This window comes from Numenius arquata, chromosome 10 (genome assembly GCF_964106895.1).
Source record: "Numenius arquata chromosome 10, bNumArq3.hap1.1, whole genome shotgun sequence".
Classification (NCBI taxonomy): Eukaryota; Metazoa; Chordata; class Aves; order Charadriiformes; family Scolopacidae; genus Numenius; species Numenius arquata.
The window spans coordinates 5,679,186-5,705,632 of NC_133585.1; the positions used below are offsets into that span (position 1 = coordinate 5,679,186).

The 26,447-nt window shown below is 46.0% G+C and overlaps 1 protein-coding gene across 2 annotated transcripts in view; it reads right to left on the reverse strand.

The window, feature by feature from the left end:
* CAMK2G (calcium/calmodulin dependent protein kinase II gamma) overlaps positions 1-26,447 on the reverse strand; it is a 121,528-nt gene that overhangs the window by 43,504 nt on the left and 51,577 nt on the right. For both annotated transcript variants that reach the window (XM_074155143.1, XM_074155144.1), the window contains exons 3-7: positions 22,966-23,025; positions 6,863-6,917; positions 6,087-6,152; positions 3,250-3,322; positions 122-224 (exon numbers count right to left, since the gene is read on the reverse strand). In XM_074155143.1, coding sequence (XP_074011244.1) covers positions 122-224; positions 3,250-3,322; positions 6,087-6,152; positions 6,863-6,917; positions 22,966-23,025 — 357 coding nt within the window. The remainder of the gene's footprint in view (positions 1-121; positions 225-3,249; positions 3,323-6,086; positions 6,153-6,862; positions 6,918-22,965; positions 23,026-26,447) is intronic.

Consider the following 26,447-nt stretch of genomic DNA (forward strand, 5'->3'; position numbering starts at 1 on the left):
GCCAAATACACACAAGTGTGCTGGAAGAGCTGAGAGAAAGTACTCAGGGAGGGTGCAACTCAACCCAGTTCCCCAACCGGGAAAGGAGGGAGCAAAAGTAGGAAAGCTCAAACCCTCTTACCAAACCAGGCCTGCTGCTCTCCCTGGACTTCTATAGCCAGCCCGAAGTCAGCCAGTTTGACAGCAGCACCCTTGCATTTACTTGCCAGTAGTAAATTTTCAGGCTGTGGGGGAAAAAGAAAAAAGGGGATAAGAATAAAGGACCGACATTCTTGTTAAAGTCTCCTACTTCCATATTCACATCATTACATTGGATCTGCTGACTGAACTTAGCAGGAACGTACTAAAGCTGTTTAGGTGGAGGCAGAGCAACAGCAACAAATGGCCTTGACCTAGAGTGGCAGAAAATCCTCAAGTCTAACACAAATCCTCTGTGGGAGCCAGAGCCTCTCCCAATCCATTACATGCTGACACCAGAGGGCACTGGCAGTACAGCTCCTGCAGCACGGAACCCAAAATTTGTTTCTGTCATCCCCGCAGAGAGTAACTGGGGGAGAAATGCAGTAGATACAATCTGCAGTGATGTTTCTCCCCATGAACGTTACACAGTCCCCAAGGCACTGGAAAAGTAAATATGATGCTAATAAGGGCTGCCAAATACAGCGCCGCAATGTGGGAAGGCATCATCTGGATAGGCAGTAGCTTTCATCCCTTACAGAAAAAGCATCAGCCTCAAATTGGCATAAGCAGCACAGCAGTGAGTATTCTTGTAAGCTGTTTTCTCATGCTACATATTTACAGCAGCATAAAATATGCTGTCTTGCTACTGCCGCTGTCACCTATACGACAAGCACCCATGTCACTTGCCCCATGTGTCAGGAAAGGCAGACAGACTTTTGCCCCTCACACGAATCTCACTCAAATCATAATTCTGTTGTGCGGCTGCAGAAGACTTAACTCCAAAAATTGTACTGAGGGTCAGCAGCTTGCTCTGAAGCACCAGAGCAGCAAGTTACATGGGACCCTTTGAAATCCCAAAGCCTTTAAGGTGGTGGCTATGATGCCTCTGCAGGAAACCCAATTTGTTGACAGGCAGGACAAATGTGTTTTCTCATCCTACCCCCTTCTGGTCATCTGTGCAATTCATATCACCTTGAGCTTTTAACCGAGCAAGATGGAAGCCAGGAAACAGGAGCTTATCTCAGTTTCACAAACCCGATGAAGGTCTTTTTTGCAGCCTGCTCACCAGTTTCATCCCACAGCGACCCTCTATCCCTGTCCTGCGTGACAGGAACGAGATGCTTTGTTCATTCTACTGCCTTAAAGTACTGGGCAAGTGCCTTCCTCCTGCTTTGCATGAAGGGACAACAGCTTTGCCCATCCCAGTCCTTGCCATAAGCAGCGTGGAAGGAAGGGCAGCTGGGTCTCACTACATGTGGATGTCACAAGCTTTTCACTATACGGGAAGTGAAAAAGATCATGTTAATCAAGCTACACCAATGAAAATTCACCAGTGTAAACAAGTCCCTGAAACAGGCAACTAATGAAGTCTTCTGAAAATCCATCCCAACTTCAGATCACACCTGGGCTTGGCTTGACTAAGAAACAGTGAAATTTAGGCCAGGCTTGCACCCGCTAAGCATTTTTTACTTCTAAAACACAGCTACGAACACCTTAAGGCTAATGGTGCTTATCCATGTGCATGTTTGCCAACATATGGGTTGTCTCAGGTTTCACGTATTTTTTGGTAAGGATGTGAACGCTTTCCCTAATTTCTTACAGTCCCTATGGGCAGCCTAACATTTGAGGTTCTTTTAAGAGCATGTCAGCCAAAAGACAGGCTTAAGAGAGGGAGGTGCAAAAGACAAAACTTCACTTGAAGCAAGCTCTGCAGTTATTACACACCAGTCCTGAAGGCCAAGCATTTGGCAAGGAGCTAAATATTAAATAAAGAGCACAGAATCTTTTATTGCTAAACAGAATGGCTACTCCTCAGGCCTGGATAGTTTCAGTGAATTGGAGCAAGCAGCAGAAGAAACACATTAACTACAGTGGGGAGTGTCTAACAGTTGATAAGTTCTAAGCAAGTTCACAACTTTCACGCAAACAAAACTTGGGAAGAAAAATCGATTATATCTGAACACAGGATGCGAAGGAAAACTTAAACCATCCTGTACTGGAAAACAGGAATTTTGGGCAATAGTGCCTCTTGGAGGCGGCTTTCTCCAGAGCAGGTGTCATCTCTAGCACAGAGCAGCCATTCCACAGTAGATCACTTGCATCTTTTCAGTGCTCTGAATCAAAGCCAAAAGTGAGTTTGCCAGAAACACTAAGGGTTAATAGATGTCCAGTAGATCAAAACCCCAGGGGAACACTGCAGCCGAGCTTGCAACATGCTTTTACCTTGCTCTCTGCAAAATGTTTTTATACTTTTCCCCTTATGCGTTGTATAACAAATCAAACCCAACACCACTAGCAGGTGTCATCCTGCATTAATTTAACTGGACCACTGGTGGCCATCACCATTCCCACTTTAGACAGAGAGGGCTGCAGGGCAGGCAGACCTCCCCGCATCCATTCTGGAGCCTGCCCAGCTCCCAGTACAGCTGGCACTGTGTGGGAGGGGAGTTTAAGTAACTACACTGCGGGGGCTGTGGGTCTATAGATGCCTTATAATGTGGCAAACGGTTGATTCAGCCAGCGTTTAACTGGCCAGCAGTTTTGGTTTTAGACTAAAAGCGCTTCTACTGATGAGAGAGGAAAGAAACGACATGAAAAATTCTTGTTGTCCGTTTCTGCCCTAGCCCAATGGCATGTGTTTGGCAACAGTGCAGAATAAAAATATACATGCTCTGTGCAGACAAACTCACCCTGGCAGATTGAACAGAGATTGCCCCAGGTCTCTAGAGATCTCTTCAATGGCAGACTAGGAAGTGTCCTTCATTATAATGAATCCTACCCAAGTTTCTCTGAAAGCCTACTGCAATCCAAGGTTCACAACTACTCCATCCTGGAGCTGTCTCAGAGAAGCTGAGAGCTGGCAAGGTTCACAAAGACTGAAAACTTCCTTGGGAGTTCAGCACACCCTCTAGAAAACTCTGAAGGAGCAAAATTTGTGCTTCAGGAACCCCTGAGCCCAGTTCAAGTGAAAAAAACCCTGCCAGCTGGCAACCCAGTATTCCTGTCTTGCCTCTTCCAATGATCCCCTGGCTGCTCTCCTCAGCCTCTGTGGCACGGAGGAAATATTACCTTCAAGTCCCTGTGCACGATATCATGCTGGTGAATGTGATTCACACTCTCCAGTATCTGATGAATACAGTGGCTGCAAGATAAAGGGAGAGACACACAGTTATTCACAAATACACATAGGCTTGGCATCTCATCTCATTCCAGAACTACTTCTCTAACTTTTATACTTGTACCAGGGAGACTTCAAGACCCCAGGCTGAATCTCTTCATCATGCCTGCTGAATGCCACAGCTCAGTACTGTCACAGCTGGACATCCCTAGCCCCTTCAGCAACAGGATGCTAAACATCCCTTTTCCAGCAGGACCACAAAGCCTCTTCTCCTGCCTCCTTGCTTTCCTCCCCATCACAACAAGCATCTAACTTGTTCCTTCAGCCAACAGTACCCACCCCACACGGGAGAACCAATGCACCCCAGTGTCTGCAAACAGCAGCCAAGATTCGGGCAAAGCAAGACCCAATTGCTCCAGGAAACATTCAGCTGGGCTAGTCCGGAGCAAAGAATAAACTTTTGAGAGAGCAGCAGCCTCCCCTGGCAGATTCAGGATGATGACTCCTGGGCGCCTGCCAGTTTGCAAAGCTTTCAGAGCAGCATCTCAAGCACTTTACATACACAATGTGCGCACACACCCGCTTGCCTTTTAAGTACAGATCCCACTTAAGGGGTTAGTGATCTGAAAAGCAGACTCATTCCCTGGTAAGTGCAGTGTGCTGCACTCCCCCAGCTCACAGAAAACCACGTCTCCGCCACTCTCACTGCTGTAACCACAGGGGCAAAAGCAAGATTTTATTTACACCTGTCACGTAAGGACAGCGCAACACACCCATGGTGTTTTCAGGCTGCAAACATTTACTTGTTTACTTCTGCTAAACATTTACTCAGCTCCCAAGGGTGAATGTGGAATGGAGCGGGGATTTTGACAATGATAGCTGGGCAGTAAGCACCCAGCTGTGGGCAACCGAGATGGGTCTGTGTCCTCGCTGCAGGAATCAGTCGGTCCCCTCACTGAATTCCACAAATCCCAGGGGAACAAACTTGAAATGAGTGAAATATTTGAGGGAAGGGAAACTGGCTACTGGAGAAGATGGGAAGAGGGTGAGGGGAGGAAGAGTAGAGGAGGTGAAGCACTGTGTATTTGTTACCCCCACCCCTCTGGAGCTGGCAGTACAATCCTCAGGGTCGGAGTCCATGAATATCTCCCCGCTCCCAAAACAAAAATGTATAATTAGAACAGAGTCGACTCTGAGCGAGAGAGATTTTCTGGCCAAAAATGGCAAAAGTGTGAGGTGTCCCAGGCGAGCCAAGTGCGGCGGATTGGCACGGACCTCGCTCCCTCGCTCTCCCAGCCTGCTCTGGAATTCAGCTCGGCATGGGGAGAGAAAGGGAGGAGTTTCACTCTGTCATCTTGTGGGCACTGGAGACCTGACCGGCTGACAGTCAGAGGGCTGAGCACCCTGAGGAAAACTCACAGAGCAACAGACAGTTCACCTTTTCCCCTAACCCTGCCGTAATTTTCCTGACCAGTGTCTGTCACTGCCAGTTCTTGATCATTTCAGGGAACTGGCACTGGCAAGAGGGACAAGGGAAAGGATAATGATTGATAACCTCAAGATTTCTCAACTTCAAGGCAGAATGGCTTGAGTGACTGTGTATCTGTCAAAAACGCTGTGCCTACAACATCTGTACACCCCACTGGAAACACCTACAGGACTCTCAGACCTCTCTGCCAAGAACTCCATCAGAAATGATGACCCCACTGGCCTTCCCCATCAGCAGATGGATCATTTGAAAGCATCGTGCAATGCCCAGAAGGCAGAGGTTGTAAGTGTACCATGGGGAAAACAAACAAGCTCCCACAGAGGCCACAACAGTACCTACACTAGCACACCGGGTCATACTCTTCCCTTCCTCAGCATCATCTTCCTCACAGTGCTGCCAACCAAGCTCACCCTGCAGCAGCAGCATCCCCTACTCCCTTCTTACTCCTCTCCTCTCACGGCTTCCCCAATTCCTGCTCCAGCAAGGGTCAGGATGGGATAAGAACACGGGTGCAGAATAAGCAGGGGTGAAACATCACCACAGGGTCACTCTCATGCCCTACTACAGCAGAACAGGAGCTGCCTAATCCCGGCTTTGATTCCAAATGCTGCATGTCCAGCAGACAGACAGGTCAGAGAACACCCTCACCTACTGCTGCATAAACCACAGCCGGACAAGGACAGGCCACTTCAGGAAGGTCACGCATGGGAGAGAGGGGACACACTCAGACAAAGGGCATAACTCTTTTTAATGTGAAAATATAAAGGTTGCTCTTACATATTGTGCCTTTCTCACTGCACCAACCAGCTCACAGCCAGAGGGCTTCACAGAAACACTGCCGTCAAAGCCCCCTCTCCCCCCTGTCCCATAAACCATCACCTGGACACAGGCAAATTGAACGGGTCTGCCCAACAGCAATGGCACATCACTGGAACCCCTACGAGGAGAAGGCAGAGGCCAAGCAGGCAGCGTTCTCACAGCCACAGGACAGCTCTCCCCTATATTTGCTCACCAAGGACACACCATCACCACCCACCAGAAAGGTCAGGCAGACACAGCCGCCAGCACCGGGTCTCCCAGCAAAGAGCACAGCGTCTGCAAGCGGCAGGGGCTAGAGCTGCAGTGAGTCAGGCTGACCGATGACAACAGTTTATGCTAAGAGCAGAAAGAGAAATGTTTTTTTCCAGATGGAGAGCAAGAGTGTCAGAACAAAGCCATGCACAGAACAGCAGTCAGGAAACTCGTTCCACTTGCCAACACATGTGGCACGTATACAGAAGGGTCTGGAAACAGTCTTACCTGGCATCTGCTTCACTGTAGTACTCTCTGGCAACAATATCCTCAAAGAGCTCCCCACCAGTAACCCTGAAGTGCAAGAGAACAAGGGAGGTTACAGAGCCCGAGCACGTCTCGCTCAAGACCTGCAGTCCTGAGTGACATGCTCTGACATGCTCTGGGCAATCCTGCTTCGGCAGGGGAGTTGGACTAGATGATCTTTATGGTCCTTTCCAACTCTAAAAATTCAGTGAAATTCAGTGAAAAGACTGTATGGGACATATGTGGCCATCTGTCCAGGCCCTTTCTCACAGCCTGTGTGGGGACCTGAGACACAGAGGAACCAGGGCAGAGCTCCACCACCACAGCATCAGCACTGGTACATACAAGTGACCAACCCCCTGGGACTGCCATCTCGCCAACAGTGTATGGGACACTGTTGACGAACTGGGCACAAACTGCCCCTGGGCCTCTAGAGAGCTGAGTATATGCTAAGTTTGAGCAGGACACCCCTCCTCTGACCCCCTCCAGGCCGCCTCGGGGACAGAAGTCAAACAGCCTCCCTATACAGGACAGCCATCCTATGCCACCCCACGCCTCCACCTACTACCAGGAGCCTTCCTGGTCCATCCCCTATCACACAGTCAACGGATTTTTGTCAAATAGGCCAGAGGTATCTATGGGTCTCAAAAGAGAAAGGGAGAATTATATTAATACAGGTGCTTTTTATTCCACTCTTAGTAAACCATCCACGTGTCTGTATCACTGGTGAAGCATCAAAGCCAAAGACAGACACTTACAGATCAAAGACGAGGTAATGGAAACCTTCTTCTGAAATACTGTCATGGAGCCGCACTGCAAAAACATAATCAAGAAATGGAGATTTACAGAGAATGTAACAAATATGACACTTCACAAATCAAACCCATGCACACAGCCAAGTTCTCCCTCAACCCAATCAGTCTATTAATTCCTCATGCCCTTCGCTTTGTGTGCTCACTTAGTAACCTATTTCCTTCCGTTATCTCAAAGGAACAGATGGGTGTCCTTCACATACACCCACCCCTCCCCAGCGTCAAAACAAACTCTAAATATCTTTGACCTCCTGTTCGTTCTCCTCCTCTAACGCTTCAGTACCCTCCTTTCACATCTGCCTACTCTTTCCTCCATGCTCATGTTTTGCTATCTCTCCCCACCCATTCTTATTTCCCAAAACAAACCCTTTTCAGAACCTCCAAACAAGCTCCCAACCCAAAAATTGACTTTCCACCCCACCTGCTTGTCAGTGCCATTGACCTCCCTTCTGCATTTCATCTGTAAAGCTCCATGAAGTTCCCTTCCTTTACTTCCTTTTCCTTACTTCATTCTGACTTACACCCCAAATCCCTACTCAAAATTCAGAGCCAGTTTCTTACCTCATTTTTTCTGACCTGTTTGTTACCACAGACATATCTGATCACATTCCCCTTCTCAAAATTCCATTCTCCTTCAGCTTCCTTACCTATCCCCCCCTAGTTCTGCTCCTATTGCCTAAATTAACCTTCACCTTCTCCCTTTCCTTGCCCCCTTTAACCTGCAGGACTTGTGTTGCTCTCATGATGGGCCACTATCCCCTGGTGTTCTGGGGTCTGTGGGGTTCTGTCCTCTCATCCCCGTGTTACACGTGGGCAGTAACTATCGCACCTATGCAGCCAACACAGTGCCACTTTCTCCTGTCTGAATCAAAATCTCAATTTCTTTGATGTTTCTTGGACACCTAGGCACAAATTCTAATCTAAGAGGAGAAACTAAGCCCTTCATTTCACATTACTACCTACCTCCTGTGTTTTGCTTTTCCCCACTGCTGGAAAACTTCACTACTTTCCCTGCCCATCAGAGTCACAAGCTAGCAATCTATCTGACTCAACTCCTAAACCTTCACTCTCTGACTAGGACGAGTCGTCTTCTCCACATGACTGTCTACGATCTTTCCCTATTGATTCACCCAACTAAAGCCACTACTGGGAACAGACTGGGTCTCAGTCCCAAGTAACACCTTGTCATCGAGTACTGACCAAAGTAACGTTGCCCTTCTCATCCTTAACAAGAAAAATCTCGTTATTCTGCTCTGTTGCTTTAATGGTACTTTTGCCTCTCTTCCGTTCTCTTCCACATAAAATACAGGTGACCTGTCTTGACTTTTCCCAACATCATGATTTTCTCTCTGCCGGTATCAAGAGGTCAGTTTGCACCTCTTATTGGCGCATGACGTCAGCTACCACCACTTCCTTGGGAATGGTTCAAATGAGCACTTGGCACGTGCTCCTACCTCATATGGAACAGTTTTTGTGGATGTTCTCAGTGCTCTCCTCTAATCCTCCTTGCAACTCTCCTTTGCTAAGACACCCTTCCACACGCACGCAAACACACGCAAACTCAAAACTGAGAGTAGCACAGATGTGCAGAGACCACTGCCAGTACCTTTCCTAAAAGGATCTCATTCTTTCCTTAATTCTTTCTGCCTGTACTTTCCTGTATTTTCCCTGCCTTTATTTACAAGGTATCTGGGCTCGTCCCTTGACCAATTTCCTTTTCTCAGCATTTCTACTGCATCTAACTGCAGGGGTTTGGGAGGAGCACTCCTGATGCTGCAAACAAGCAAGTAGAGTCAGAGCACCAGTAGAGCAGGTGTTTCAGGTGCAACATGCTGTTCCTACAGCATGAAAACAGAGACACGTCACCTTTAAGAACTATGTTCCTCAAGTCATTCACTGCAAAAAAAAAAAAAAAAAAATTTCTTCCGAGTAAGTGGTTTTAGTTGGCTTTGTAGTAATTTCATTGCAATACAACTTTGTGTTTACAAGAAAACTTGCCTCCTGAGCACTTGGCAGAAACCAGCAGAGGTGGCATTACAAAAACGCAAGCGAGAAGGGTATTTCCTAGGAGAAAAGATTTCCATTCAAGACTGGAGACAAGACGGAAACAGTGCAGGACAGTTTTCACTCCAGTGCATAAGACTATTTGAGGTGAATGCAGGAGATGGGCATGTGAACAAGAGCTGAGCCCCAGGACACGGGAAAAAGTCTGTGAAGAGACCTTATGAAGAGGGAACAGATGGAGAAACTTCAAGGAAAGCTGAATGTGCTACTAAGGTTGTGTCCAGTGATGCTCAGTGTGCGCAAAAAAAGCATTCTCCTTCCACTGGCACCCTAAAGGTCATCGAAGTGCTGCAAGAAACACCCAGCAGAGAGGAGAGCGGCTGGAATGAAATCCTGAGGGAGGAGGAGCACAGCCACCAGCCGGCTGAGAGCAGTGGCCGTGAAAAGGGAACAGCAAACACGTCTGCAGGTAACAAGTGAGAAACAGTGAACGACAAACTTTGACACAAAGACACGGGCAGCAAATTACCTCAGAAAATAATACATAAATTAGCTGATTGGTGCTGTTTTGTTGTCCTGAGGAAAGCAATTTTGTCAGACACATTATGAAAAGGGAAGGAAGTAGCAACTCAGCTGGCAGAGACTGGCAGAGGCAGCGGAAAGAGCCTTCAGGGACAGTAAAACACTATTTGTGTCCTTAGGTGAGGAACCGTGACAGGAGGACAGAGACAGTCCATAAATACTGACGCTGTACATCACCCTGGGGCTGCACAGCAAAGGAAGGCCTTCGAGGCAGGACGCAGGTCATTAACTTAACAAGGGAGCTGCTTCCTCGCGACGGCCCAGAGCGATGCTGGAACAAAATCTGCCCAGGATTTAATCTGCTGAGGTAACAAAGCTCAGGGAGTAACGGTGGAACAGCAAAACCCAGAAAAGCTTATAGGAAAGATGACAGTGGGCCCCACCACCCTGCACGGGAATAATTAGCAACAGCTCAAAATTATAGGTTTAAAGTGTGGAGAGGGGCACCAATAAGGGCAGTCAAAAAGGATTAAAGAGAAGTCTGAATATACCAAAACTTGTGACTTTCAATTCCAGCCCACACCTACTTCACACCTATGCTGATGGGAAGAAAAAGCCCTTTCAGCCTAAGGTTTTGCTCCCCTCCCCTCCTGCAGAGCCACAGGGGCCTTCCCAACCAGCGAGGACACTGCAACCAGCAGCTCTGATGCCATGGATCGCTCTGCTGACAACGTTCAAATGTTCTGCTCTCCAATACAGTGCTAACTACCAGGGACTGCCAGCTTAAAAACATTATCTGCCTTTTCCAAAAACATTCAGCCAGCCCGTGAAAGGGCTTATGTTCAGAAGTAACTCCACCACCTTTAGCTCATATCAAGGACAAAAGCATTTTAAAAGTTTCTTGGCCTCCTCTCCATGTTGGTTCATAAATATGATCTACATTGTGTATCTTTACGATGAATGTTAACACAAACATCTGATACCACCTGATACCTCCACCTTCCAAACATTATGGAGCCACCTTTGCTTTAAAGATGTCCTACACGAGCGCTCTCCACTCAAAGGCAGGACACGGGTTCCCAAATGGCCAGTTCCAAGAATGGGTAACAGGAACCTAAGTACTGAGCTTTGTCCTCTGTTTCAGATATTTTCCCCTGAAAAGAAGATCCCGTTTGTTCCATGGGCTGCTGATCCTGACACACCATCTAACGTCTTCATTACTACCACAAGTTCAGCTTCAACCAAGCAACTGAGCAGAGCCCACATCGGCTGCTCCTACCTGTGTAACCTGTTGACACGAGAGGGTGAAAAATATAATCCTACGTAGATGCTGGAGGGTAAAGGATTCCCAAAACGTTACTATTCACAATAAGTAAAATGGAGAATTAAAAATAACAATATTCATTCAGCTAACCTTTCCTTCAAAAATACTACAGAACCCTTTTTATTTCGCTCTCGTCAGGGGAGCAGTGACATCTGTATCTAATGCAGCAGGCTAGGACAAACACACACATCACAAAAGGAGTCTCAAGTCACAGCAACAGGGAAGTTGCACAACACCAACCCAGGGTCTTCCAAAAGACGATCAAACTACAAGAGTCCAGTATTCACCAAGGAACCTGATCTCACCCTATTCACCAGAAAATGAGGTAGATTATTTCTATTAACTGATTCTGTTGCCCAGAAGCAGATATTCAAACCGCTTTCCCTTCCTAAGCCAAAAACTCTTTAACACAGGAATTCTTACAGATGTAGGAAACCAGTCCCTGCCACCACCACACACAGCCAGGGATACCTGGTGACTGTTCCCATGTCAAGGGTCTCTGATAGATGACGGAGCACTTGCTACAATGGTTAGCAAGAACAGAGGAGGAGAGGGGAGTAAGAAAGAAAACAGAAGCAAGTCAGACAGCGAGGCACTAAATCAGTTACAGGATATGGTGAAAGACTTTACCCAAGGTTTTAGTCAGAGCTCAGAAAAAAGTCCCATCCACACAAAGAACAGAGGGCTCAGAAGAGTTCATAAGCACATCTAATTTCGTAAGACTGTCAAGTATTACAGATAACTTCAGAAACAATAAATAAAAAAACCGCAGCACTAGAAAGCAGCGCCAGAACAAATGCTAACCGAAGGAGCAAAATCAGTTACAGACTGTTAGGTTGAAACTTCTTCTGCAACACCAGCTGGCTGGTCAGCAGAAAGTATGCATCACCACTTGGATGGTATCTGCAAGAAGCACATACATTCTGGGAGAAATAAGGAGTGGCTTCAGTACAGCATCTTGATAAAACAATGTTTTCAGCAAGACACAAAAAAAGAATCTGAATCTGGTAGCGTAGTGGTGCTCCACCAAGGGTAATGAGAGACTGCGACCCAAAACTGTCCCTACAATTTTACATGCACACCTGTAACTCTGCAGGGTTAAAGAGCTGCGATGCATCACTACACACAAGGCACAACCTAACTGGTTTAAGCATCCTTTTCTTCCCCCAGTCTCGTCTCCAGGTACAAGTAAACTGGTCTTACCCGTATAGGAAGCATCTCCCACAAAGCTGGCCTTTTGGAAAAATAACTAACAACAGAAAAACAGTGAGATCAAACCACTCCCCCAAAAACTCAGATCTTCAACACCGCCTGATGCAAGTTATGCAAATTATTTTCTGTCCTGTGTGGGTGTGTGTGTCAGGTCCGAGGCCCTAACGTAATCCAGAGCACTTGCAAAGAGCCCGGAACCACAGCGAGTGGCTCAAGGGGATGTGCTGCAGTTACTGAACCTCACAGCAGCTGGGTACCAGGAGTTCAAGCACTTTATAAGAGCATCTGCTGTGAGTATTACTTTTCTCTGCCTGCTGTCTTCAGAGTCTCACTGGAAATCTTGCCTCAAGAACAAAACTTCAAGCTGATACTTCAAAAGCGTTTCAAAATCCCCATGCGCGTACAGTCCTTGTTTTAGAAGGAAATAATATTAGTAACTATGATGTTAACTACCGAAAATTAAGCATTTTAGTGAGAAACAGCAATAGTAACAGTCATGCCACGTGGTTTGCATTCCCTGCCTGAATAAAGTAAGCCTGTACAGGCGGCCACAGCTCTCCGATGCCTGAGCGTGATATGAAGCAACTGTGCATAAGAGGAAAATCTCCTTCATAACACACTGTACCAGCCTCACAAATTGCTGCTGAGTCACACAAGGCAAGACTCTGCGAATGCAAAAGTAGAAGAGAATCATGAAGAAATCAGAAAAGAGCTTTGAAAAAGGACTCCTCTGAAAAAGGACTTTTTTTTATAGAAGTCCACCTGAACTACAGCAACATAAAGTCATTGGCAAGGAACAGGCATCTCATTTTTAAAAGGTCACATATAAAAGGCCAGCTGATAGTGGGGTCAGAAACACAGATTATGCCCAGCCTACATTTGACCCACACCTTCCCTTTACTCTGCCCAGTGTGAATATTATCAACTATTTACCTTTATGTCAACTGTAACAGGCCAGGAGCACTTATGCCGGCCACATAAGCCCCTGTATCCCATGTCCACAGCAAACAGCGGAGCAGGGTTTCCCGGGGGGCTCAGCCCATGGCTGGGGCAGGCAGGCTCTTGTAACACAGCGTGGTTTCTGGCAACCTGCTGCAAGTAAATCTCTGCAAGCAAAATAGTTACTGAAGTCACAGCAAGAGGCAAGTACATAAGCACAAGAAGAATTTCATGGGACAATTCCCCAGTATCTTTACTTTGCAATTACTGATCTCTGCTTAGGAAAAGGTAACATAGGCTGAAATACGCTTGCTCCTACATACCAATGGTCTCTGCCTGTCCCTAGGGACAGTGTTCAAACTACAGGGTAGGGTAATCTTGTCTGCTAAATCCAGGTTCGCTGCTGTTCCTAACCGTAAAGCATCTGGATTTTATGGGAACATAAAGTGCGCTGTCAGCCAACAAGACCCCACTTGGAGTACTGTGTCCAGCTCTGGAGGCCAAACAAAGAAGGACATGGACCTGTTGGAACAGGTCCAGCGGAGGGCCACAAAAATGATCAGAGGCTGGGGCACCTCTCCTATGAGGTCAGGCTGAGAGAACTGGGGTTGTTCAGCCTGTAGAAGAGAAGGCTTCGGGGACACCTTATAGCCCCTTCCAGTAGTTAAAGGGGGCCTATAGGAGAGATGGGGAGGGACTCTTGATCAGGGAGGGGAGCAATAGGAAGAGGAGTACTGTTTTTAAACTCGAAGAGGGGAGATTTAGATGAGATATTGGGAAGAAATTCTTTCCTGTGAGGGTGGTGAGACACTGGAACAGGTTGTCCAGAGAAGCTGTGGCTGCCCCCATCCCTGGAGGTGTTCAAGGCCAGGCTGGATGGGGCTTTGAGCAACCTGGTCTGGTGGGAGGTGTCCCTGCCCATGGCAGGGGGTTGGAACTCCATGATCTTTAAGGTCCCTTCCAACCCAAACCATTCTATGAACTACCTCTGCACCAACACGCATCATGTGCTGTGATTATATAGTATCTGGGGCTCTCAAAATAAGTTGCCCGTGTTGCAGTACCTACAGCAGAGCCAATACAAGCCAACAGAGATTTCTGGTTGTCTCCTGGGTCATGGTAATTGCAACACCGTAATTCTTTCACATAGCCTTAGTAGAGCAAACTCGAAAGTGCTCTGGGATCTTCTGGGCTGAACGGTACTATTTAAAGGTCAGCCACTCATTAGAAACAGCCACAGCTTCACTTCTCAGCAGTTTCCAACCAGACATCAGATATTTGCCTGTATCATGGAGAAAGGGAGGAGGTAAGAGATACCATAAGGGGAATATTTCAAGGGACAGTTCATGTCAGACGCAGCAGAATAAAACTGGAGGCTAAAACCTGCCTGATGCCCTGTTCCAAAGATATTCTCCAACGTGCCAGGAGATGCTGCAACTATAGATACAAACACACACAGCCCGACAGACTGCAAACTGAGCACTATCGTCTGTGGCAGCACAAGTGACAAGTGAACTGACGCAGATGGCTACCACCCACTCTCCGCTTCCCCAGCTGCTCGCCAGCCTGGGCAGCCAAGATGGGAATTGTCCCACCACTTTCTCCCAGCCTGGCTGTGTGCCAGGACGCTTCCCGCGGGGTTCACATCGCTCAGGACGCCTTGTCCCACGAGGAGCCACCACCAACCTGTGACTGCCTGGGAGCTCGGTGCTCAGCTCCCACCCCAGCTGTTTCTTCTAATTACATTAAACACGCAGAATTCAGCTGCAGCTGCTCAGGCTGCTTCCAAAAGGACTCTTCTTTTAATTAAAAATTTGCTATTAAAAAGCATTAAATCCTGTAATGCAAATAATCCTCTGGAAATCATCTGTTCCAGCAGCTAATGACCAGCTTTGTTGGAGCAGTAACTAACCGCGGCAGGACAGTTAGCTAACAGGACATCGCACGCTGCCGTTAACCAGTCCCTTAGGAACGTGGACTCTTTCCTTCCTCCTCCTTCCTTCCAAATCTGACACAGAGAGGTTACAGTAGGCTGGATACATACCAGCTCGCTGTAAACTCCCCAAACTCCCAGCATATCACACCAATTGCCGTTTTAAAGCTTTGGAAGAACGGAAGAGAAGAAGGGCTTCTGCTCTGCTCCGGTTCAGGCAGAACCGAGCTGCCGCGGGCTCTGCAAAGAGAGACGAGGAACAGTCCTCAGGGAGTATGAAAAGACACACACAGAGGTGTGGGTTTCCTTTTCCCCTCACCATTGTTCTCACTGCAACCTTTTTAAACACCCTGGGCGCTAAAAAGTGAGGTTAAAGCCGTGCCCTTTCTGCCATAGGTGGTGCCAAGTCAGGGGAAATTCCCCTACGCGCAGAGATTCACAGCCTGGAAAGAAACTGCAGGGAGAACCGTATCTCTCCTGTTCAGAAACTGGTCCTTCTGCAGAGGTAAAAGGCAAAATTGGAAAAAAAAAAAAAAAAAAAAGAAAACACAAAGTCTTTTTTTAAAAACATTTCAGTGCCACGTAAATATTGTTTTTCCTTTGATTTTGCAATGTCTGTATTGAAAGGCTGAAGTTGCCCTACTTAAACATTACATGAGCCAAAGGAGTGCATTAGCAGGAATATTTCCTACTCTCCTGATAACAGTGCAATCACGACCATCCAGAATTGTTATTAATAATTTCCGATTACCCACATGCCAGATAAGCAAAGTACTTTTGATAAGCACTAGTATTATATGAGAGCTTTTTCTAAAAAAGCCCCAAAATAATAACAAGCCAAATTTATTGATAACTCAAAGAAAATACACAGAGAACACTCACTTTGTTAGAATTAATAAAGTCAAGATAGAGGCTGGTGACGAGTTTTAGGTGTCTCACAGATGCTTTGCAACTTTGCTACATGCATTTATGCCATTGGGGAGGAATCAGCCCCGGGTATTGCAGAGCAGAGCTCCTGCCCATGCAGGCAGGGGTTCCACCTGACGCCCCCCAGCCCTGCCGTATTAACCTCATTTTTCACAACTCCTTTCTCGCATTGCCCAGGAAAAGTCAGGAAAACTTGCAGCAGAGGCGAGCTCTGTTCAAATGGCAGGTTGTGGCTTGCACGATTTCACCAGAGAGCAGCCGTCCCTCTGTTCTGTTCAGTGCTCAGGATGGGGGGAACCCCAAAAGATCCTCTATCCATTTCCACAATGCTATTCTAACTAGACAGGGGAAAAACAAGCAAACAAACAAAAGTAGGGGAATCCTCCTCCTCTGACTTTTGCAGTACCTTTGAGTGCACTGAGTCTGGCCACCATCCCACTATTTTTTTTAATTTTTCAATTTGCTTGCATACAGATAAATCTTGCAACTAAACAGATGAATAATGGAATTATACAGACCACAAAGACATACAGAATAAATATATCCCCCGGCAAGGAAGCAAATGCAATTGTTACTCCATTCCCAAATTGAGGGGGGGTCAAGGAGAAACATTTTTCTTGAAACTACAGCAAAACCTACAGGGGGAAGAAGAGGCCGAAAAAGGAGAAAACAAGAATAGGTAAATAAACAATAGTTAGTTAGTTAGTGAAAGAAGTAACTGGGAGAATCAGAATGAGAAATAAAAAGCTGGAATGTCTGGGATTTTGTGGAGCTTCCTCTCAGCAAGACACCCACAAGCACCCACCGAAATCCTTAACAGCGCAGGGACCAGGAATAATAAATGGTAACTTGGGGATCAAAGGCTCAAACTTTCCAGCAGGAATGCACTCTAGCTGATATTGTTTGGGGTTGGTTGGGTTTTTTTTTGAGTGTTTGGTGGCTGGTTTGGGGTTTTTTTTGTGTTTTTTTACTGGGGTGGGAGTGGAAGAGGAGAGCGGGTTAAAGGCATAAGGCCAAGAACACCATTGTTTGACCTTTTAGGAAGCACAGCAACTCGCTGTCCTCTCAGACAGCCCCGTGACACTTCCAAGGAAAAGCTGCTCAGTAACTGAGAAAGCCATAAAGAATAACTCTTGCTACAAGGTCTCTTCTCCCCCATCCCTCCCCTCCCCACACCGGTCTCACCCGAGAGAAGGAGCAATCCCCCAGCAACAGAAATCGCAGGGCAGCAGCTTTGAACCGCAGGTCAGGCACGGGAGCATCCCACTTGGAAACCACTGAGTTTCCATAGGGCAGCAAGCGTGGCCATACCCCTGGAGAATCCCCAGCATTTTAACTATTCTTCGCACATAACATCCTTTTTGTCCCGATTGCAAAGGCAGTCTGAGTGTCTGCAGCCAAATGAAAACGAGGAAATCTGCTGTTTACAGCAAAACACAGCCTACGTTTTTTTTTTTCTTGTTCACCAAGGAAGCAATTCGAATCTCTTGTTAAGGAAAAGGTGATAGGAAAATATTCCAAGCGGCAGCAAGGTTGGGGGGAAGCGAGGGCCTGCTTATCAAGAGTAGTATCTCAAAACGAGGAATGAGCCAACCTGAAGTTGTGGCTCATACCTCTAGGACAATAAATGCAGAATTAGGTCTGCAGACATGATCGACGCCTCCCATTTCCCACCCAGGTTAGTTATAAGCTTTGTGGGATTCTCTCCGGCTGGGCTGCACACGGAAGCACAGCATCCTTCTTGGTCCTTGCAGCAACCCGCACCTTGATCGTAACCATCATTTAAGGGCACACAAACCGGAGACCTTTTTTTGTACACATCCATCAAAATCCCACCCACAAGACAGAGGTACTAGGAGGACAGACCACTTGTCAAAGGAAATAAAACCGAACTGGGTCAAAGAAATCCTTCTAATTCACAGGAGATTTCTATACCATTTTCTCTCCGTTTTAAAAAAGGACGTGTCCAAAATCGTGGTTTATGCTGAGAGAAGCCAACAGATAGAAGTTAAAATAAAAATAAGTGCAAGTATATTTTGGAGAAAAAGTCTGAAGTAGGAAAAAACCTGAAAAAGCAATAATTCTGATAGATGCTGAGGACAGCATTTCATTACTGCTATAAATTGCCTCAAAGAAATTAACTCTGAAGCAGTTCAGCAAAGGATATGAAGGCAGAAATCAGAAACAGAATTTGGCTCTGGCTCTTGGGCTACTACCAGCCTCTCTTAATTCTTTCATTATTCTAGATCTAAGTGGATGCAGTTCTTCACAGCAAAGGCTGCCATGAGCTGGCACACAACAACTGACCAGAAGTACTCAGTTTGAACTATGAACAAAAGATATTCCAGAACTACTTTTGTACAGTTGGGTTAAAAATATCTAAGAAAGAGTCCACATCACCTGGTGACGGATCCAAAGAGGAGGCACATATTTAGACTGGCATAACAAAGAAAATTTAGGAGAAAGGCAACACCTAACAACACGGTGGACAAAATCCACACACAGAGCAGGCTTCATGGTGCACTGAACAAGCCACAATCCTAAGAGAATACAGGAATGCTAAAGAAGAGTTTCCAAAATTATGAATGAGAATTTTCTTTAAATTTTGCATCGTTATTGCTTTGGGAGTCCTAGGACAGGAAAGGTCACGTTCAGCACTTTGCTGAACTTCACATCTGCAGTGAACAAGCCCGCAGGAAGATACCGGGGTTCCCAACTCTGTCACTGCTCTAATATTTGATGGGTAGCAGGAAGCATGGGAAAAACTGAATTTTCCACAAGAGAATCCCTATGTAGTGAATGAATTACAGGACTTAAAAACCAAATAGACTGACTGAAATTAAGTTTACAACCAAGCAGAAGACCAAAAGAGCTGTTCCAGTAAGGAAGAGCAGATATTCAACATACTGTAAGTTTAGCTCTACAAAAAATAGAAAGCGATGGTGAAGTCTACTTTATCTGAGCCATTGCACAAGCTTCAGTAGCACAATCAGGCAAGTGTCTGCTCTGAAGGGTCAGGGCTATCAGCACGTTTACAGAAACCTGCTGCTTTCCAGCAAGCAAGGACCAAGGGAGAAGAGAGCCATATCATTCTCTTCTATGTGTTCCCAAATACATCCACGTCAAATGCCCGTAAGATTTATAGATAAGCGTATCACTGGAACAGTAAGTTGTTGAAGAACTGGAATTCCCTAAAGGGCTGTGACTCTTGCCAGCTTTCAAAGGCATTTTATCTGCTTGCAGACACTGGGGTTTTAATGATTTTGCCGTCTGCCTCCCTTTAACACTCCCATATCCTCAGTAATGGCTGCATCTTTTTTGCCTTCAGAACAGGATGGAGTGAACAGATCACCGATTGATCTCTGCCCAATAGTGCTGTATTTGCTGAGCGTGGCTGGCAAATGGTTCCTCTGGACCAGAATGCAAAATACTCTAGAAAGCCGTCAGGAGGTAAAAAAAAACAAAAAACAAGCTGAAAGTTAGGGAAAGAATTCCTTTCTCTACTGAACCAAAGTCTGAGGTGACCGGCTGTAACGGCACATTCAAATGTATGGTGTGGAAGGAGAACACAGTACCAGGAGTCAGAAATCAGAAAATTGCCTCAAGTCAACTTTCTTCTGTCCAGACAAAAACCCTTATTACAACACTAAGCTCTTAGAAGGATTACTCCCCTGTGATTACCTTGGCCATAATATGCGTCTAAAGACAAGATAAAACACCCAATTACAGAGCAATAGCCTATAATTAGGGCTGAGATTTGATGAAGGCATGTTAGCATAACTCAGAAAGCAGTCATTTCACAAACAGCAAACGGAAATATCACCATTACTTTGTACCTAGAGTAACCTTTATTTTATGCGAACAGCAGTGTTATGGTCAGTATGTTGCAGTCCAGAATCTCCATAGCAGAATCATCTGTCTTGCAGCAAATGAGTAAGAATCACAAATTCAACAATAGCTTTCCTTTATACCCCGTGTACAGGCAGGAGAGAAAAGCAGCCCACCATGCAGAGTCGTAACTTTCAGTCCTCTGCCCCAAACTCACTAGAGGCTCAGATCACCCTAGAAGAGCAGGACATGCTGCACCACATTTTGCAACAAAAACAGCAACAACAACACTTAATGAGGAAATTAAAGCAAGTCCAAAATCTGCAGAATTCTTCAGGACTGGTACAGTGTTACCAGCATAACTCACACTGAGGCAACACACCAAGTACTCATCCAGAAGAGTTTACAACATAGAATGGCAGTAACGAGGTGATTACTAACTGCTAATACACATTTCACGGGAAAAGCCTACTGCTGTGTCAGAACAACATGTTTCCCTTTTATGACAACCTAAGAAGGCCAAGGAATATGGAAGCAGCAATGCATGTGGCATCTGGACTTCAGCAAGGATTCTGACAGCATCTTGCGTGCTATTTCCATAAGCAACTTAAAAATAAATGTGTATTCAGAACTAGCTTACAAGGGTGTATGCTACTCATTGAAAAAAACATACTCAAAATTGATCATTGTCAAACTGGAACAATGTCATATGTTCAAGAGTTTGTCCAGAGTCCAACAGTGTTATTAATTATCTACATGATGCAATATATGGCACTGTTATTAAAGATCACGTTACTGTGGGGGGAGCTGCAACCCTATTACACTATCAGAAGATAAATGAAAATGGTCTTGACAAATTAGAGGGGGAACCCACAGAGTGAATTTCTTCCTATTTGTTTCAATAAAGTCAAATGTAATGCACACTTTGATAGGAATCCTCATCTATACAAGATGGAAAAATTAATTGCTTGCCAGAAGTTCTGCAGAAAGGAGTCTGGAGCAATAACGGGTCAGAAAACAAATGTGCGTCAACAAGATATTTAAATGGCAAGTTTCACAGGTTGATGTACAAAACAAGAGTATCTTTGGTAGGACAGGTGAAGCAATTCTTCCCCCCTTAGTCAGCACTGATGTGGCCTTAGAATCTTACGTCCAGTTTTGGGCACCACATTTCTAGAAATATATGAAGTAACTGGAGAGAGTCCAGAGAAGGAAGAGGTGGGGGGAGGGATGACAGGGAGGGAAGGCTGGAGGTCTAGAAAACATGACGTAATGATGTATGAGAAAAGATTGAAAGAACTGGGTTTGTTTAGTCTGAAGAAAAAGAAGACTAAAAAGAGACATGATAACAGTCTTCAAATATGCAAAAGATTGTTACAAGAAAGAAAAACTACTTTCCACATATACTCCGGATAAAACTAGAAACAACAAGCTAAGATAGCAGCAAAATATGTTTTTTCTAATGTCTAACTAACAGAAAAATTAAACAGCTGAAAGATTGCCACTAGGGGCTGTGGAAGCATTAAACGTTTTTAAGAACAAACGTGCATGGAACCAGCCAGGTATAAAAGGTTTTCACAGGACTGCTGAACAGACCGTATCACTTCCCGAGGTCTTATTCAACACACTTTGATTCTGTGTTGTAGGCACAAAACTTAATTCCTTTATTGCTATGTGCGACCGCCCGTTGAGTTTAGAATGACTACTCTCTTTATCTTAAGAGGAAAACTGTTCTTTCTAGGAAAACAAGAAATGCTCTGTAGAAAATACAAGAACCACCGACATTCCCCCAATATGACTTTTCCAAACCACAATATAACAGGAGACAAACGTTGCCACTCATTACAGATGAGGAACAAGCTGTAGAATTGTCCCATGAATGTGATACATTTCTGGTTTTGGTGCGGTTTACTTATAAAAGTGGTTTTCCTCTTGTGCATAAGATTTACTCTCTGAGAGGCCTGGCAAGAAAAGATGTAAGAAATTATAAAAAGGAGAGATGATGAAAGTGAAGGCCAAAATAAAAAGTGACATCACCTACTAAACTAAGTGCAACAAGTCTTTTGGGGCAAATGAAGCTCAATAACTAGCTAATATGAGTTTTAGTCATTCTGAATATTGCCAAGCAATAAATTTACCAGCCAATATATTCATCAGCGCAAATTACTGTAGAAGGTGGCCAGTGCTCCTCTCCTCATGCCATACCTCCACAACTACACTCGGATGCAGCAAAGCTCTCTGTTGAAAAGCTGCTACTAAGGTGCTTTGCATTTTGTGAGGTCCTGAGCTTGTGGTAATTGCTTCTTCATCACATACGGGATGGGCTACAGATGTTAGTCCACGGGGTATGCTGTAGGGCACCTTTCCTCTCCCAGGTTTTCAGAGGATAGGAGCAAATGGTTATGAAAGTCAGGAGCTCAGACAGATGCCTTTAAAACGTTATCCACACTGAAAGATAGGGTTATGCAAAAGAAAGACAATGTAATGCATCACAGGTTTCCCCAGACAGGGAAATGTAAGAGTAGTTTTGTTGAAGCGGCAGTTTGGTATTTCTTAAGGTTTTCTCAAATAAATTAACTCAAATTAGACCTTAGCTAGGATCCTAGAGGCTTTATTTATTTAAAAATCCTAAAAAGGGGATTATTAATGGTCCAAATTTTTTTACATAAAGCAACTTCCAGCAATGTGAAATTTCTCTGAAAGAAAACTTAGGACAAACTTCCATGGTGCTTTGGAACTAGATAAAAATCCATGGCCCCTCTCTTCAGTTCAGTAAATATACTTTTGGTCTGAAGTTGTGCCTTATTTTGCCTCTCCCTGTATTTCTAGACAAAGCTATTCCCTTTACTCCATTACTCTTTTGGGGTTTTTTTTGGCCAAAACGGGCAATTCGGTTTTGGTGTCTTGCTTTTAAAGTGGCCACTGTAGTGAGAAGAGCTGACATATTAGCCCATCCTCCTTTAACTTTGGGCATGTCACTGAAAACAGCCTTTAAACAGATACGTCAAGAAGTGGGAAGAAGAGGAAAGAGAAGACAGGTGTGGAGAAAACAAACGCAAGAGCTTAGTCCCATTGCAAAACGTGAGATGAGCAGAGATGAGTCGTGCACCACGCAAGGAGCAGGGACAGCTCTGCAGGCTGTCCAAGGCACTTGGGTGAACATCTGGGCAAGGATGCTAAGGAATGGGACAGGAGCATAGGCAGAATTTGCCTAAGAGGAAAACCGAGGTGATTTCAACAGGCAAGTTTGATGAGTTGTTGTGTACGTTGAGAATCCATTTATCTGCTCTCGTACAGCACGCTAGATGAGACACATTCCTCCTCTCTCACCCCCATCCCTCTGAGCCCAAGGAGATTTACCAATATTTGGATGCTTTAGAAGTCGGCAGATTCGAGCTTCACGTTCCAGTTTCTGGTGATCTGAAAGAGAATAAGAAACAAGGCGTTAAGCACCACAGCTCTGAACTAAGCTCTCATTCATAGTCAACGGAAAGGAACACAGTGACCCAGCAGACACCCAGAGGGCCGGGAATTGCTGGAACATAACTGTCTCCCAAAACCTCAGCCGTTTCAGACAAGGGCTGTGCAGCCAAGGCTGCAGGAGGGACCTCAGCTCCTTCTACAGAGCTAGTGCTAAACTGATATTCCCTCCTTGGACTAAAAGCGAGCAGCAGCAGTGTCAAACACACCACTCTTCCGTCAGCCTCACAAATACACAAAGCCACTTCTAGTGACATCCCTTCCGAGACTTGCCCCCTTCTCCAGGGCTGGAGAAGAAAAGGAAGTCTCTGAAGAAATAGCTCACATGAATTGGGAAAAGGACCTGCTTCCACTCCAGAGAAACACTGGGGAAAAAGGGCAAAGCAGGGGAGAAATACACAGCTCCTACTAGGTGCACAGCCATCCCATGAAACAGGGAACCCTGCCAGATCCAGTGAACCGTAAAGGTTCCTGTACTTCAGTACCCATGGACGGGCTCGCTGCTGAAATGCTGATCAAGCACTTCGAGATCTCCAGGCGAGAAGTTCTGCCCAAATGCTAAGTATGCTTATTCCAGCCCAAAGGCAACATCAGTTCGAGCACGACTGTCATCTGGATTAAAGAAAAAAATATCAAGGAGAGTAAAAAATGGTTTCTCCTCCCTAGAAGTGTGAGTGCAAGGAAAGGAGAGGGAGCTAGAGCAACTCTGCCCATCTCAGCCAGGAACCAGGGGGCCTTTTAGCCAATAAACTCAGACAGGAGATTTTTCACTAAAGCAATGATTGAGCCCTGAACACTCACTACAAAGCCACCATCCTCTGAAGTGAAATGCTCACACTGGACAAGCGGAGATTCACTGAAGGGATCCAAGGGAGGCAAATCTTTTATACAGCCCTGGCAGCTGCTAAACTAAGACTTTTGGGGATGCAGCTGCTTAGAAAGAGGCAAGAAGCAAGGACTGCCCTTCCTCCCCAGTCCAACCATCAAAACAACACAGGAACCAGCAGTCCCTGCCTGCTCTTGACATTTCTTCTGTAGCAGATCTTCAGCACACAGGCTTGAAAACACACCTTGTCTGTATCCGCTATGACAAGGGTCACCTGTGATGGGACCCTTGGCTGTCTGGGCTACTCAGCAGATCACTGGTAGGAATGGAGGATCCTCCAATTTACAGGAACCCCACTATAGAGCCACTTTGACAAAGCCACACCTCTGCCTGAGAACAGCCTATGCAGCTCCACAGTCTCTGCGTGGTCTTCCCTTCCCTTTGGAGAGGAAGGCTTTGGGCAACTGTTCTCTTCCCCATCAGCAGAAGACAAGAGACCAAGCCAGATCTCAGCTCAGAACACTTTTCTCTCCCGGGCTGGGAATAGCAGCTCAGGGCACTGCAGGATTTCTGTCTTCTTTCCCACTGCTGAACTGTAGAAAATGTCCCAATTAATATTTTATAGGGCTGAGATGTGCTTACATCCTCATCTGCTGCTGTTCAGGGGTGGGGGAAGGTAAATTACCCCTTTCATCTCTCCTTCCTTCTCAGTCCTGGAAATTATTGTTGTTGTTGCATATATTTTACAGTCCTATGCCAGAAGCACTCTCCAATAAAGCAGCAGGCAGCAAGAGCGCCTGGAGAGCTTCCATGCTCCCGAGGCCGTGGTGCAGTGGAAGCACTTTCTCACCTGCATGGCTGGGGGGTGCCTTGGCTTCCCCTTTAGCAGCATCTCTCACAAATGAAGTTTTGCAAAACACAGTTGCAAGGTAACAGATTGTGCTGCATACTCTGCGCTCGGGCCAGATTCTCGCAGCGGGACAACAGTTTAAGATAAACTATCCATGGCCCGCTTGCACGCCCGGGTCTTGCAAATTCCCCGCTTACCCTCCCAGCTCTACTTGGAACTCCTACAGAAGGGGATCCTTCTCCCACCCGGATCACATTGCCCTCGTGCACGGTTACACTTGCTGGGAATCTGTTCCCAAGTACAAGGGCACGGGGAAGCAGACAGCAAAAACAGCTGAGCAAAGGGGGAAGGAGAGGTAAGAGCTCACCACGTGCTACTCAGCCACCGAGCCCTGACAGCCAGGACGGACAGCTGACAGGAGCAGGGCTCAAACAAAATGACATAACCATCAAAATGCCACGGGAGATGTAAATCAAGAGCAATTGCTCCCTTGAAACCCAACACTGTGGTGCAGAGGGAGGGGAGCAGGCAGGGCAGCTAGTGATCATGGGCAGCAGCCACACCAGAACTTGTGACAAGAGGTCATCACCCCACACCCCATCCCTCCAGCACCGCACAGCCTGGCCGGGGACCAGAGGAGGAGTATGGCGCTCCGGTCACAAGGTACAGGAAACTATTTCTGGTCAGGGGGAAAGCATACCACACTCTTCTGTCTCCAGGGCAACAAAACAGGCAAACTCAAGCACAGCTCCCAGGGAGAAAGCACACTCCAGCCCCAGCCGCCACAACCCACAGCAGAGAAAGGTCAGGCTGGGCGGGTTTCCTGCCACCGGTCCCGGAGGATCACGGGTCCTGTTCCTGCGGGATCATCTGTCCCCTTGCAGGCAGCACCAGAGCACAGCCCAACCTGTGACTTGAAAAGACTTCACCTCCCCAGCCCATTCCCAAAGAGAGCCCCTCTTTAGATCTTTCTTCATTGTCTGGTGGCCTTTGGCACAGCGTAGGCATTTGACTCTCATTCCAGGGATCAGTGGCAGAGTTGATTTGGTACTTGTTGGGAACAAACCAGTACCTAAATGCATAAGGAATAAATAAGGAGCTGCAATTTTTCTAACTTTCCCTGGTCTATCAACGGTTATTCCCAATAGGAGACAGAAAAAAAAGGAGACAAAAAATTCTGAATCCAGCAGAGCAGTCAAAGGCTGGGCTTTAACACATCTCTTATACGGGGTCCCATCAAACCCATCAATTTCACCCATTGTGCAATTCAGTACTTGCTCTGGGCAATCCTGCTTTGGCAGGGGAGTTGGACTAGATGATCTTTATGGTCCCTTCCAACTCTAAAAAATTCAGTGAAATTCAGTGAAAACCTTAAAAATGCAAAGTATTCTTAACTGTATTAGAATAATGATGGAAAGATGACATGGGTTCAGATCCCTGCCTCACCAAGAGTTTGCAAGGCAAATCATTTCTCCTCCCTCTGCCCAAAAGATCAAATTTATCTCTGCAAGCCATTTGTGGAGTGAAGGTGTTTATTCTTAATGCACAGTGGAAGTACACCTCGTAGCTAATAGAAACACAGCACCACATCTGACCTACCTTACAGGATCCCCACCTTTCACAAACTATGAAATTCAACCAGCAATTTCCATAACTTGCCTAAAACACAGTATATCCCCTAGAAAA